This window comes from Microtus oregoni, unplaced genomic scaffold (genome assembly GCF_018167655.1).
Source record: "Microtus oregoni isolate MIOR12 unplaced genomic scaffold, Mior012 000019F_ref0000042, whole genome shotgun sequence".
Taxonomy (NCBI): domain Eukaryota; kingdom Metazoa; phylum Chordata; class Mammalia; order Rodentia; family Cricetidae; genus Microtus; species Microtus oregoni.
In genome coordinates this window covers 35,336,751-35,352,097 of record NW_024543078.1, presented here as the reverse complement: position 1 = coordinate 35,352,097, position 15,347 = coordinate 35,336,751, and the positions used below count along the sequence as shown (strand labels likewise).

At 46.1% G+C, this 15,347-nt stretch overlaps 1 protein-coding gene across 1 annotated transcript in view; it reads right to left on the bottom strand.

Annotated features, from left to right (window-relative positions):
• Positions 1 to 1,114: 1,114 nt before the first annotated feature.
• The window catches only part of LOC121459443 (E3 ubiquitin-protein ligase ZNRF3), a 160,897-nt gene continuing 146,664 nt past the window's right edge, over positions 1,115 to 15,347 (bottom strand). The window contains exons 3-9 of the mRNA XM_041669221.1: positions 15,082 to 15,156; positions 14,217 to 14,348; positions 12,417 to 12,527; positions 11,311 to 11,478; positions 8,188 to 8,290; positions 5,653 to 7,356; positions 1,115 to 4,628 (exon numbers count right to left, since the gene is read on the bottom strand). Coding sequence (XP_041525155.1) covers positions 4,591 to 4,628; positions 5,653 to 7,356; positions 8,188 to 8,290; positions 11,311 to 11,478; positions 12,417 to 12,527; positions 14,217 to 14,348; positions 15,082 to 15,156 — 2,331 coding nt within the window. The 3' untranslated portion in view covers positions 1,115 to 4,590. The remainder of the gene's footprint in view (positions 4,629 to 5,652; positions 7,357 to 8,187; positions 8,291 to 11,310; positions 11,479 to 12,416; positions 12,528 to 14,216; positions 14,349 to 15,081; positions 15,157 to 15,347) is intronic.

The window sequence follows — 15,347 nt, the reverse complement described above, 5'->3', positions numbered from 1 at the left end:
TTTCTTCTTGGCGTTGAGTAAAGAAAGTTCAAAGGAAAAAAAGTAACAGTCAGCCAAGATCTTGAGGATAGATATGCCAAATATGCAGCTGCTACCCAAGTGTTGTCCAGGGGCAGTGGGATGACAGCCTGGAAGGTTGCTTCCTGAAACCCAAGAGGGGCAGCAGCTGGAGGACATGCCAATCAACCATGGCATCAGGCTCTGCACCATGCTGTGGTGGAGTCCCCGCTGTGAGATCCTTCTAAAACCCCAAGAGGTACAGACTGGAGCTAGGTAAAGCCATTAAACAAAGGCTCCAAGAAGCTCTGCACAGTCAGCTGCCACCAGGAGTGCAGAGAGGAACCTGGAGCTGAGTGGGGAGCATGGCTGCTGTCCCTGATGAATGAATGGCCCAAGCTAAGATGAAAACTAACGGGAACTCATAGGATTGAAGTGTCCTCTGCAGTGGGTCTGAAAAATAAACTGTACCCTTCACCCAATCTCAAGGTGTAGTAACTACCCTCCCTGGGAAAAGAGACGAAGTCCCCAGGCTTTATTATTATTATTTGGAGATAGACTCTCTCTACATAGACCTGTTCTAGAACTCACTATGTATATCAGGCTGGCCTTATACTCAGAAATCCACCTGCTTTTGTCTCCCAAGCACAAGAATTAAAGTTGTAAGCCACCATGCCCAGCTGGGTTTTTGGGGTGGTGGTGTGGGGGGTGAGGATATGGGGTAGGGCAAGGCAGCTATGGGGGATTGAACCTAGAGCCTTGATTGCTGGCACTCTATCACTAGGCTGAATACTGAGCACATTTACTTTTTTTGAGACAGGGTTGCATTGAATTGCACAGGCTAGCCTTGAATGCACTCTGTAGTCCAGGCTGGCCTGGAAGTTGTGGTCATCTTGCTTTAGGCTCCTGTCACACACTGCTATGCAAGGATAAAGCCCACAGACTCTAGCCAACTCTGATGACTGGAAACGCCTCACAACTTGGACTCTTAACAGAAGCAGAAGTTCACGGGGAGTCTCTGAATAACAGTGCTCAGAACACTGGCTTGTATAAAGTAGCAGACTCTAGACTTCAGCCGACCACAGCAATGACCACATGTAACACATACTTGATAAAATTGTATTTTTTTACAGTCATTTGTACAATTTGTTACAAAACCATAGAAGACTACAACTTGCTTTAAATCATTTTTGGTCTGCAAATATGTAAAATCTGTGTGCAATTATCATGTATTTACAGGGTCTTGTTAGTCATTTTCAATGATTATTTCAACAATATCACACTCTCAACATAAGACATGGCTTAAGATAAATATATTAGTAAATAAATATTCTGAGAACATATTTCCATAAATGAAATGTGTTGCTATACATATACAGAATATACATAAGTTGTTTTCTAGCTTTAAAAACAGTTTTTCAAATGGTAATGTTGAAAAGAGCCCTTAGATCATTTTATCACAAAGCCTTTACAGCAAAGTCTTTACAAAAGTCTTAAGTGCTATGGAAGAAATTTTTTTTAAAAAAAGTGTCTCGTTAGACCAACAATACAAAAAGTTTATGGAAGGAACAGAAAAAGGCTGATCAGTTTAAAAGATGATACTTTCAACTAATTCTTTTATAGACCCACATTTAAAAAACATTAGTCCTGTGTGAACTTTGAGATCAGAAGACACAGGGGCAGGCTTGAACCACAGGACTAAAGATGGAATCTAATAAAATGACCTGGGCCTGGAGGAGAGGAACTGTGAGCCATAGGAGCTGTGAAGAGGTATCTCACGGATCAGAATGCCCAACCTTTCCTTTTCATCTGGCTCTAGACTGCTACAGTTGACATGGCTGTTTTACACCCAGGGGTGGTATCAAGTTTATACTAGGTATCACACACACTTAGATGGTACAAAGGTTCCCAGGGGAAAGTGAGGTGCTCCTTGTCCATGATTATGCAATTACCACACACTACTGATCTATTTCTGCCTCCCCCTCCTCGAAAGAGGGTACTTGGAACTTCAAAGACACAATTTCTTTTTATTGAAATGGTGACATGAGACAGTTGACAGGTGATTTTGTTCTGGTCTGATGAGGGAACACAAAGATGGTGATTACTTCTAAATCTTCCTTTTGTTTCTACTACCCCCAAACTACAACAACTACAAGTGCTTGTCCCCCACCACTGCCACTCTTTCAGAGGATAGCTGGACCTGTTCATCTGACTTCTTCCAGTGGCATTCAAATTCTCTATTCTTTTCTGTCTTAAGACTATTGAGAAGTGGTTTTCTAGCCAGGGCAAAGACAAGTCTTTCTGGGGTTTGTTTCAGCCAAGGGAGAGATATGCACATGCAGACACTAAAAATGGGAAAAAAAAAGTACAACCTGAAAAAACAAACATTTCGACAGTAAGAAGCTGCAGCTTTGCAGTTCATGTTAAAAGCTGTGCCCCATTCCCACTGCAAAGTAATGCAAGCTCTTGTTCTTAGCAGCTGCAACTCCTGGCCCCAGAAATAAAGGCAACCCCGATCACATGTCAACAGCTTAGGCCCTTCTCACACCCTCACCAACAGGTGCACTGAGCACAGCCTGGAGGAGGAGCCTTCAAGCAACAGACCCCCAGAGTTGGGCGGAAGAACAGATTTTATGAAAGCCACTTCCTAAAGGGTGAATGGCTGGATCACCTGATGTGGGGACTTCTTTCTGTCAGATCCTGGCTAGAAAAAAGTCAATGTCCTCATCTAAAGACGGGGTTCTAAAGAACAAAGCATTCCGATGGTCTCAAACTGTGTAGTCTGGCCCCTGGATTGACTTCCTGGGAGTCTGACTGGAAGAGGGCTCATTTCTATCTCTGGTAACATAGGGTAGTCCCTGTTTCCCCAGGTTTCAAGGTTCCCATTCTGTAACTGAGCTTTCAGATCCACTAGGCCAAACTCTTTCCGATGGCAAAAGATATCGGCTAAATGAATGAATAAAAGTGACCAGAAAAGCTACTGACACAGGGCCAACCCGATTAGTTTCCTCTAAGGAAAAGAAAAACATTTTTTAAGAAAAAGGACTATATTGGACAAAAAGGATTACAATCCCTGAAGTAGTTTTCAATAAATTCTCTCCCTTTTAAAAACAAAACATCTTAAAAACAACAAGAACGACAAAAACAACCAAAAAAAAATGGTTTGGGTTTAAAAAACTCCCTTCCCCTTAAAAAAGAAGAGGCCGGGAAAAAACATACAAAAGGCTACCCTTTGGGTCTGAACTATCTGATAGTCTGTCTCGTGGAGAATCAGTACATAATAAATAGTGCATCAGGCAGACAGGCTAGCAGACCTCTGCTGGTGGGGTGAGCCACTGCAGTTACCAGGCAGAGGCCCAAAGAGCCCTGAGGCCTTTTTCTGGGGTTGGAAAATTGATTCAAATGAAGTTTAGTGCACGCCCCCATGGGTCAAGTATATATTGACTAGAAAGGCAACCAAAGGGGGCAGTAGCTGGGGGTGTGTGGCTGCCCCTAGACCCATGGGCACAGGTGTGTCCCAGCATGCCTTTTTTCAAGGGGCGGTGTACTGCTGCTGGGTGAGAGGAGCACTTGTTTCTCCAGTCCCATAGGACACCAAGGCCACAAACCAACATTCCTCCTGGGTGTCTGTCCTGCACACCCCATTCAAATCACCTCTGCAATTGATGGCACAAAGTCCAGAACAATTTTACAGAACTTGAGAGCTGGACAGTAAAGGGGAGAGTTTCTCTTCCTTGCCACAGTGGTCAGAATGCAGGAGAGGGCCTAGTGACAGGACTGGTCAGTCTTGGATTCTGCTGGGACAAAGGTGATGACCCAAAGGAACAGAAGACAATGGGCACAATGCTCCCCAACAACCTGGGGCATAGGCAACAATGGTTTGACACCTCTCCTTTCCCTCCTGTTCCTAGCAGTTCCATGGTTGCCTACAAGGTTTGGGCAAGAGAGGTAGAGCTTCCCAGAAGCCCTGAAGTCCAGATTTGCTTCAAAAAAGGGAAAAAGGAGAGGCAGCTTTGCATTGTTCCTCGGAGTTTGTACCCCTATCAACTAGCTTTTTACTTCAAGTTTCTGGTTCATTTTCAATAAGGCAGGTGTAACCCTGAGCTTTTCAAAGGCCTGAGGTCCCACCAAGGAGACAACAGTATCGACACATGATGTGGTTCATTTAATGCAGCAGTGATCTTTTTTCATCAAAAGTTGGTGGTTAGGGTTCTTTAAAATATATATTTAAATAACTTTTTACATTTATATATAACATCTTAGAAAAAAAAAGAGAACTCAATCCCACACACCTCAGAACCCCAAACACACATTACAAAACAGAATAACACATTATTAAAAGAGACAAAGGACTCAAGAGATTTTGTCTGTTGGTTTGTTAATGGGAAGGGGATGCCACAGGAGGCTCACATTTTGGGTTGAGAAGGGCTCTCTTTATTACCACTTTTGTGTTTGTCAAAACTAATATATATATATATATATTAATATACTAATATATATATTATGTACTAATATATATGTTAGTTTTGAAGGAAGCCAGACTTAGAAGTCTCCGTACAGTTTCCGATTTTTACAAAAGAGTTCCTTCTGAGCTCAAGCTCCCGTACCGATGCCTGGGCCAGATCCTGGTCCTGGGAGAGAGAGGGAGAAGAGTCAAGGTTGTGGAGAGCTGGCACAGCAGGCTTTGGGCAGTATGTACCAAGTAAGGTGGGCTCTTGGAAGTGGCAGTTCACAATGGTGGGTGGACTATGTGAGTGGCAGGGGGAGGGATAGCAATGGCTTCTTTCCTGAGGGGCTCAAGTCTACACAGTTGTCTCTGGGGACAGGTCTTCCTTTTTTAGCTATACAGTCTTCTGGAAGTACTAAGATGTCATGGAATCATAATGTAGAAAACTGAATTCCTAGTGGCACTGAAGAAGCAGGGAAGACAGATCACACAGATCTTCCCACAAGGACTTAGGGAAGAGCAGAGGGAGCAAGAGAGACACTGATAAGGAAAGGAAGGCCACTGAGCTGAGATCTAGAGAGGTCTAGAGATGTAAATGAACCTGACATGCTGCAGGGATCAAAGGGAGAAGCTCCACTTAGAAGACATCTTATGTGTATGCCTTTAATCCCAGCACTTGGGAGGCAGAGGCAGGGAGATCTTCTGAATTCAAGGCCACTCTGGTCTACAGAGTTGAGTTCTAGGACATTCAGGGCTACACAGAAAAACCCTGTTTCAAAAAACCAAAAATCAAACCCAAACCAAATCAAACCAAAAACCAACCAAACAACCTCCCTCCCTGTCAAAGGACATCTTATAAAGGGAATGAGTCATTACAGTGTTTCTAGTGTAAGGATGGTGACTTAGGTCACCCAAATGGGACAGTAGGCAAGTACAGCGAGGTCTGTCGGGAGGACTTTGCTAAGAAGCACAGGGATGGACTAAGGGGACCATAGGAGATGCAGAACAGTTGATGAAATTGCGATTCCTATTGGGTGTGAAGTATCTGAAGGGAAGAGATGCCAACATCATGGGATTTGAGGATGGGTGGAGCTAAGAAGCAACGTTTGAAAACTATCAGGTACAGAAGCCAAGTCACAGAAGAAGCCAAACAGAAAAGGCCTGAGAAGAGAACCCCTATACAAATACCTACTATCATCTGCTCTCACCTGAAGCCTCAGCAGCCAGGGCATGGGACTCCTGAGTGTCCTGGGGAGCACTGGAGAGGCTAGCCCTGGAAGCATCCGCCTCCTCTGGAGAGCAGCCAGGCTGCAGTGGCACCTCAGCTTGGTAGCATGGAGCCTTTTCCTCTTCCCGAGTTGTCCCTAGACTCCAGTGGAGTCTGGGGACGTCCAAGCCCAGCATCCCACCCCAGGGGCTGTGGCTATGTATCACTTGACAGTCTTGAGGCAAGCCCAAGTCACAATCTACATCCTCTGGAATAATGGGGATACGCTGGCTCAGATCCCGGGCTCCTGCATAGCAGCTGGGTGGGGGTTCCTCAGTGAGTGTGTATTGCACACTCACCGAATAGTCTTCAGTGTAGCAGCCATTGCCCCTGCCAGCACTGTGGGCCACCTGCTTCTCTTCATAGAAGCAGCAGGGCAGGCCCTCATATTTTACCCCATCTGTCCTGGGAAAATGGTCTGAGTGAAGGCCATACAGGCCTTGGGAGCTCCCTGGTTGTGGCTCCCCACTTGTAGGGTTGCAGTCTTCAAGGAGCCGGGGACCCAGGAATAAGGTGCTGCCACCAGAAGCTGCTCCTGTCCCAGGGCCCAGGGAAGAGGGCTGGGGATCAAAGCAGCAAGCACATGATGGTCCCTCTGGACCCCCTTTCCAGGTCCTCCTGAGGTCCAGGGCAGCCCCAGGAGAAACCTCGAGCCCCACTTCTGAGGTAGAGCTGTTGGGCCCTCTGGGTTCCAGCGAGGAGTTGCTGCTGTAGTTCATCTCCAGGCTGCAGGTGGACAGCTGGTCCCCTGAGGGAGAGGCAGGGCCTAGCCAAGGCTCACCCCGCCCAGCACCTTGACTGTGTGCTGCTGGGAGCTCCTCTGGTGGTGGGGAGCCCTCAAGATGTACAGCAGGCCCCCGGCTGCGGTAGATGAAGGGGTCATAGTCACTGCTGAGGGAGCTGCGGAAGGTGGAACAGCTCCCATATACACCTTGGTTGCTGACTTCTGTGCAGTCCACCACGGAGTCACTGGAAGAGCAGCGGCACTGACCAGAGCTGTTACTGCTGCTATCACTGCCAGGACAGTCTGCCAGATAGCCACTGCACACAGAACGGTGCCCATGGTAGCAGCTGAAGCTGGAAGAGCTGCCGCTCTCCACGTGGGTGGGAGGGGCCATGTGCACCACAGTGGGGAAGAGCAGGCTACTGCCACCATTTGGTGGGAAGGCACGGGATGGACCCCTGGGTGCAAGGCTGGGAATAGGCTGGCCCTCCTGCTCTGGATAGCTGAGACCCTGGAAGTAGTAGTGTTGGTACATGGTCTCATACTGGGAGAAGCAAGCTGCCTTGGAGAAGCTGCGGCCACTGAACTTGGGCCTGCGGAAGGGATGGGCTGGTGAGTAGGCCCGGTGTTCCAGGCTGCAGCGGTGAGGGGCCAGAGTGTGGTCCAGGTGCAGGGATGGGTAGCCACGGATATAGGTAGGGGTCTGTGGAGAATAGAGGTTCTGCTCCCCATGCCGGTCCATGGTCAGCAGTGTGACAGGATTGCCATGGGAGTCCATACTTGTCCTGGTAGGGTAGGCTGGGATGGCGTTGGTCCTATGCACACGGCCTGGGTAATGTACTGGCAGGGTCACTCTTGGCTGACGACCACGTGTAAGGTTGCTGGTCTCAACACAAACAGCACCCGGATTTCCCTTTTGTTCTGGAAGAGGAGGAAACAAGGTAATGGGTCAGAGCCTGAAGCATCAAGTAAAGCCAAGTGCCAGGCAGTCTATGCTTGACCCTGCCACATTGTAAGCTGTCTTCAAGTTCAGCTGAGCTGACGGAGGCTGACTTGTCTCTTTTCCTGTCTCCCCACACAGAGTACAGAGAGCAAAACACAAAGATAGTGTCTCCCACCCTGCCCTGTAATGATGACAGGGGTAGAACAACAAATACTGTTACTGCATATTCATCATCCCTTGTGTCCCTGGAAACAACCCTGTAGTCTAGGCCTGGGCAGTCAACATTACTGCCATCTGTTAAAGAGACAGGGCTTTTGGCCTAGGGAGGCTAGGCCAGGATGCTAGGGTCTGTTGTTTTCTACTTTCCTCAGACATGTACCCGAGCCTGGCCTCCAACTTGCTACGTAGCTAAAGATGACCTTGAACTCCTGCGTCTACTTCCCAAGTGCTGGGTATACCATGTGTATACCATATACCCAGCCAGTGTCCTATTTAATTGGAAACTCAAACTTGAACGCAAGATGATTTTCTTGGGCGGTGTTGTGTGTGTGTGTGTGTGTGTAGCCTGTGATTTTGCACAATCTAGGCAACAGTCTCTTACTGAGCCTCGTCACCTGCCCCTAAAAGTGATCCTTAATGCCAAGCTCTGCTTAGAATTGTGCAGCCAAGTTTCAAAACCTAATGCTTACACACCTACAGATCCAGAAGACCATGCCGTGTTGGTTCAGTTTGTTCATGAGTCTACAGCATGCATTAAGCACTTATCATACTTTGAAGGGAAAGTGTCCTCCAAGATCTGCAACAATTACCTATGATGTTGTGCCGACAGTGGGGGCAAGTGTGGTGCTGCAGCAGCCATGGATCCACACACTTCCTGTGGAACCGATGGGTACAGGGGATGACCCGAAGTTCCTGCAAAGGGAAAGAGGGGGACATAGCATGAAGAATGGACTGAAGGGAGGGACTTATGCCTTCAGTCTCACACATGTGCCTCCTCCAATGTATCCTATGGGTGACAGAATGTGCTGGTGCCCTCCTGCTAAAAGATGAATCTTAAGTGTTCCTAGATGAGCAGTACCAGGAAAGAGAGGGCCTAGTGGGACCTTGTTTCCCTCTGCTTCTCTTTTGTGTCCTTCTGGTAAGCAATGCTGAAGAGTTACTTATTTTTTTATTTCTTTAGGGTTTTTTTTTTTTTTTAAGACAGGATTTCTCTGTGTAGCCCTGCTGTCCTGAAACTCAGAGACCTACCTGTCTGCCTGTGCCTTTTGAGTGCTGGGATTAAAGGCGTGTGCCACCAATACCTGGTTTATTTATTTATTTTTAAGCTAGATGACCATCCATCCATCCATCCATCCATCCATCTATCTATTATGTATACAGTGTTCTGCCTGCATGTATACCTGAACACCAGAAGAGGGCACCAGATCTCATTAAAGATGGTTGTGAGCCACTATGTGGTTGCTAGGAACTGAACCCAGGACCTCTGGAAGAGAAGCCAGTGCTCTTAACTTCTGAGCCATCTCTCCAACCCCAGATGATAAATTTTATTAGAGATGAAGAGGGAACTTTCAGGATAGGAAAGCAGTGTATCTCAGAAGTTGCTCAGGAGAATGGAGCAGAAAAGGGAGTTCATGTTGCTAGAGTTAGGCTGGCACAGAGGTCAGATACATGGAGAAAGAACAAAGAAAAAGAATAAGAAAAGGTACATTTTTCTGAGTAATTCAGAAACAGGCAGACATACAAAGCAGCACAGCTGCATTCTGCACAAGACTGCGTTAATTTTTACTTTTAGTTTTTTGAATGCGTGCTTACATGTTTGTACTGAGTGTATGTATGTGAATGTAGTTGCCTGAGGGGGTACTAGTCCCCTGGAGCTAGAGCTGCAGGTAGGTATGAATCACTCAACACAGGTTTTAGGAACAGAACTCGGATCCTCTCCGAGAGAAGCATGTGCTCCTAACCACTGTGGTATCTCCAGTCCGATCCATCACATGTTTTCGTCATGATATGCTGCCTCCTTGTTTGCAGTCAAACTGTCCAAAAACTATGTGCTCAAACAAACTTTTACTCTTTATATGTTTATTATGCGGCTATTTGTTATAGGAATGGAAAGTTAAAACACTGTACTCTCTCCCCTAATTCCAACTAAGGGCCAGTTTCATTCCTTCAAGTAGGGCCCATAGGGAGAAGGAAACTGAAACTGTCCAATTTACGTGGCCTAATCATAGTCTTCAGGGTTAAAGGACAAGGAAGGCAAGGAAGTGGGTTCCTTTCGAGGAGTTGGAGGGCACACCTAAGTTCAAAGCCTCAGGCTAGAGAGTATGGGGTTTGCAGGGAGAGTTACAAACACCCTAGGTCATCTATGTTGATGTAGAGCAGTGGTTCTCAGTCTTCGGGTTGCGACACACCAAACCATCTGAAAACACAGATATTTACATCACAACTCATAACAGTAACAAAATTACAGTTATGAAAGAGCAACGAAAATAATTTTATGGGCTGGAGAGATGGCTCAGTGGTTAAGAGCATTGCCTGCTCTTCCAAGGGTCATGAGTTCAATTCCCAGCAACCACATGGTGGCTCACAACCATCTGTAATGAGGTCTGCTGCCCTCTTCTGGTCTGCAGACATACACACAGAGAGAATATTGTATACTGTATACATAATAAATAAATAAATAAATATTAAAAAAAAAGAAAACAATTTTATGGTTGGGGGTCACCACACATGAGGAACTATATTAAAGGGTTGTAGCATTAGGAAGGCTGAGAGTCACTGAACCATATACAGACGGTTGCTTCTTGGCACTTTTGAAGGAGGTCAAGTACAAAGAACACTTGCTGGGGCCACCTAGCTTCAGAGGAAAGCAGTATATGACAGAATGTGATGGCTTTCCAAGTATCATCATGACTATTCCTGCTGCTTTGCTTTTATTTTCTCACAAGTCTGACACAGTGATATTCACACTAATAACCAATGTGCTTTAGAATGCCTGTGTCTTCTCACCTAAGTAGCCTTTGTGAGCGTCTAGTATGCTGGTTCAGATCATCAATGCAGACACTGGATAAAGTCACTTGCCAAACCAAGAACCTGCCTGGGCTAGGTTGGAACCCTGGGCTAGGTCGGAACCCTGGGCTAGGTTGGAACCCTGGGCTAGGTGGGGACCCTGGGCTAGGTGGGAACCCTGGGCTAGGTGGGGACCCTGGGCTAGGTGGGAACCCTGGGCTAGGTCTGTACCTACAGTCCATGCAAGAGCACCATTCCAAGTGCCTGTGTGCAAACACACTTCTGTCCAGCAATCTATATATGAGGGGCTATCCAAGGCCTGAACTCTCAAACAGTTTGCACCACCCCCACCCCAACTCTTTTGTGTGTACCTGTCCAACTGGAGATAGGCACAAAGTAACAAAGCGCTAATGATGGGTAGTTATAGGTGAATGGTCTATGCTGCTCCTAGTACTTTAATTCCAACTTTTAATAAAGAGCCACAAGTGAAAACAAAGGCATCAAATCTCTTGACTTTTTCCGAGTAAACATACCACATAACCACTTCTTCAAAGCAAAGCAAACAACTTGTTCTTGCATCTACGTATTTTCTGTCTAACCATGTACTTTTTTGCTTATTTGTTTTGTTTTGTTGTTGGAGTCATGACCTTAAACTCACAATTCTTCTGATTAGCCTCTCAAGTGCTATAATGATTGCCACGTGCTACCATGCGTGGCATTCATGTACTTCTGATTAACTTCTAAAGTCACCCACTTAGGTAGACCATCTATAGACTATTATGTCTTCCCAGGTCCTAGGAGAAATACCTTTAAAAGCCTGGACATTGAATCAAGGTTGTAGGGAACTCTGGTCATGGTGGTCCCCAGCACCTCTGGGGACCGTATATCCCCTCCCCACCCAAGACAGGTCCTGTCTCTAACATTACCTCTCCATCAATGTACTTCTCCAGACAGATAGCACAGTCAGATGTGGAGCCACTGCTAAGTGTATCCAGGGCCCCACAGCTTCCTTCCCGGCGCCCCTTGCTTTTGGAGTTGAACTTTCTGGTTTCCATCTTCTCCAGAGCCTGCACGGCCAACCTGTTCATGGAATTCTGCAAGGAAGAACATGGTCAGTGTTGGTACATATTAATAGTAGTATTCACACCCCAGGCCAATGCACTCAGGACACTGGGACAGAAAATACTAGTCTCACTCAGGTCAAACAGATTCTTGAGAAACTGTTCAAAACTCATCCTGCCACTGTATTGCACAGACCCTTTAGAGTGCCCATGACATTCGTCTAGGATTTTTCACAAGTGACCCTACTCCAAAGTCTTGCCTTCAAGGTAAAAGGCAATTCTCTGTTTCTGGTACTTGCCAACTCTGTGGGACTTTGGTTTTTAGAAGGCTCAATGTCAAATACCTCTTTGGTGAGGGAAATGAGCATTTAGATGAGTGCTCAGCATCTGACACAGTGTGAGTGGATAAATACTAGCCAATAATCCCTGTTTTTGCTGGTGATGGCCCCTCAGACCTCCTGACAACTGAAACCATTTTTCTTTTGACTGTCACTCTCCAAGGTACCTTCTCGCCAAGGTGTCACACTGCCACACATTTCAGTCTATCCTCCTGCTTCCCCTCCTCTCTCCACCCTCAGCCTGCAGATCTTTCTTGTAAGCAGCAGTACTAGTATGGCTACCTGTTTATCAAGAGTCATCATAAGGGCCTGGCAGAGGTAAATTTCATCACAAGACCTTGGGACCTGACAGTCTGTATTTCTACCCAATCCTAAATCTACCCGAGGAGCAAAGGTCTCATGTTCCAAAACAAAATTTTATTTGGACATTTCCTTCAAAATACTCGCTTGGAATACCCCCAATGAAGAGGCCTTTTCAGGCTTGCCCCTCTCAACACTAGGGCTCAGCACTTGAGGTCTGGCATTCTCCAGAACACTGAGAAAGGAAGGGGAGCAAGAACAGCAGGTTGGCTAGACCTCTAACTTTCATCAGCAACAGAGTAACGGGGTTCACAAGTTGCTCTTAGGGGTTACCTGACTACGACGCTGCTTCAGCTTGATTTTGACAAGGAGAATGAGGCAAACCAGGGAGACGACGACGAAGAAAGCCAGGAAAATCCCCATGTCAAAGTACTCAGTGGGTTGCTAGAATAGAACACAAATGCCATGAGCCATGTTCTCTTTGGCCTGATTGTGGGCATGTGGGCTGTCAGTCCTGGTCAGGAAATGGAGTGGAAGAGTGAGGACAGGATCCCTCAGTGTGTAGGAAGCTTGTGGGGTTCTGCTCATATGAACACAGTGATAGTGCCTTAATGTGGCCAGGATGGGGGTGGGGGAGTTATAGTAGCCTCACACCTCCTAATAGCCGAGAGAGCCATCTGTAAAGTTTAGTCTCCCATTAAAACAGCGCAAAGTTTGGTATACCTTGTGAGAAAAGCCCCTCTGAATAAACACAAATAATCACAGTTATAGACAAAGGAGTGAGTGTTGTGTTTTGAGGGAACAGTGATTACTTAGCATATAATTAATGGTTTACAACAACTTAGAAAATTGTATGGTGCTTCCACAAAAATCAGCTTCCACTACAATGAGTCACGTTTGCCCAAGAGTTCCTTCTTCCTTTAAAATGAAGACAGCAAGTCAGTTCTGCAAACGTCTTGTTTCTTTTCTTGGTGTGGGGTAGGGGTTGGCATTTATCCTAAGCTGGTCTTACCTTGCTATGGAGCTGAAGATGACCCTGAATTAATTTCTTTCTCTTTCTTTCTTTCTTTCTTTCTTTTCTTTCCTTTTTTCTTTCTTTTTTTTGGTTTTTCGAGACAGGGTTTCTCTGTGGTTTTGGAGCCTGTCCTGGAACTAGCTCTTGTAGACCAGGCTGGTCTCGAACTCACAGAGATCCGCCTGCCTCTGCCTCCCGAGTGCTGGGATTAAAGGCGTGCGCCACCACCACCCGGCGACCCTGAATTTCTAACCCTACCACCACTCACCTTCTAAATGTTGGAATCACAGCTGTGCCATGACAGCAACTTTATGTAGTGCTGGGCTTTGTGGATGCTAGGCAAGTCCTCTACCAACTGAGATGTGCTTGGCAGCTCTTATCTTTTTCACACAAAGAACACTGACTTCTGCTATCTGAAGCTGCTACACCTCGGATATCCATTTAGCCAGTAAGAATAGGAACCTAGTAAGATGCTGTGCTACCCAGACACTTGGTGCAGGAGGAAGAATCATTCTACATGGGAACAGTTCAGTAACTGTGAAGAGGGAAGAAAACATATATGGGCATCAGCCCCAGATTCCAAGGTTGAGGAGAAGATGTCAGTCAAGTATCAGTGGGCAGTACTACTGTTTCAGTACAATGAAGTGATGCCTGACTGCTACTCATCACCAACCAATGTCAGTCCCACATCTGAGAAATTCTTAACATTCGTATTTGTGAGTCAGTGATCTACCCGATTGGAGAAGGAAGTATAGGCCTTTTCTTCTTCTAGGTCAAATGACAGGAAAGAGACAAAGGGAAACAAGTGCTAAATGTGTCATCCCTTCATTTTTTCAGCTTGTCTCTCAGAAGGATAGGCTAAAAGGGGCAACGGCAGATGAGTGACACCAGAGACTTCATAGCATACAGTGTCTATTTCTGTAAGCTTTTACATTTTTTTTTTTTTACAAATAAAGAAATTTAGTGAAAATTTCTGTTTTCCTGTCCTATAGCTGAGCTCAACCCATAGGAACAGATACTATGCCAGCATTCTAGATATAGGGACAAGATGGCTGAAAGCCAAAGCTCAAAGGAAATGAAGGCACCGACCGGTAGGCAACAGACAAGTTACCACTCACTCGAGGAGGGAGGTGCTGGATCCTTGCTCGAGCGACTTTCTGCTTGTTGACAATGTTCATCAGCTTGATGGCATCTGCACCCTTCACATATACCACTGGCCTCTTAAGAGGGTCTTCTGAGCCTTGGTTTAGCTGGCAAGAAAGAGAGGGCACCAATTAAAAGACATGCTTACTTTAAGAAGCAAGAGAGGCTTGGTGGTGTTGGCATACACCTTCAATCTCAGTACTCGGGAGCCAGAGGTAGGAGGATCTCTGTGAGTTTGAGGCCAGACTGGTCTATAGACTGAGTTCCAGGACAGGCTCCATAGCTACAGAGAAACCCTGTCTCAAAAAACAAACAAACAAACAAAAGAAAAAGAAAAGAAAGGAAAGAAAAAGCAAGAGAGTTTGGGATATGGCTCTGTGGTAGAGCACTTGTCTGGCAATGCAAGGTCTAGCTTTCATCACACACACACACACACACACACACACACACACACACACACACACACACGTGTGTGTTTTATGAATGCATACACAAGAAAGAACATTAAATCCCCACTTGGACATCTTGAAGTCTTCAATCATTATAGACTTGGGATTCCCAGAAAGGCGAGGATAGAGTGCTATACTTGTTTTAAGATGGGCTGAGCTGGCTGAAAGTCCCCAAGACTATTTGAAAATGTCCCTTATCCCTAACTCCTGACCCATAACCACCTTCTATATGCCTCCCTCAGGAAATGATACTCAAACACAGGCATATTACTTCAGCAGATAGGTGCAAAGAATCTGAGACAAGGATGTCACAACAGTGCCCACTCAATATAACCACAGCAAATTCCTCTCAGGCAGACAGTAGGAATGATTTTGGTGGAGATTTATTTACCTGGTCAATGGCTTCTGGGTTTTCAGATACATCAAAGATAACTGCAGTGGCTCCCCGCTGAACTGCTCTCTTGGCCTGGAACATGAAAAAGAGAAGGTTGGCAACTCTGTCCCCACCTGCCCTGAGCCAGGGTTTCTCTGTATAATAGCCTTAGCTGTCCTGGAACTAGCTCTTGTAGACCAGATTGGCCTCAAACTCACAGAGATCTACTTGCCTCTGCCTCTCAAGTTCTGGGGTTAAAGGTGTGCACCACCACTGCCCAGCCC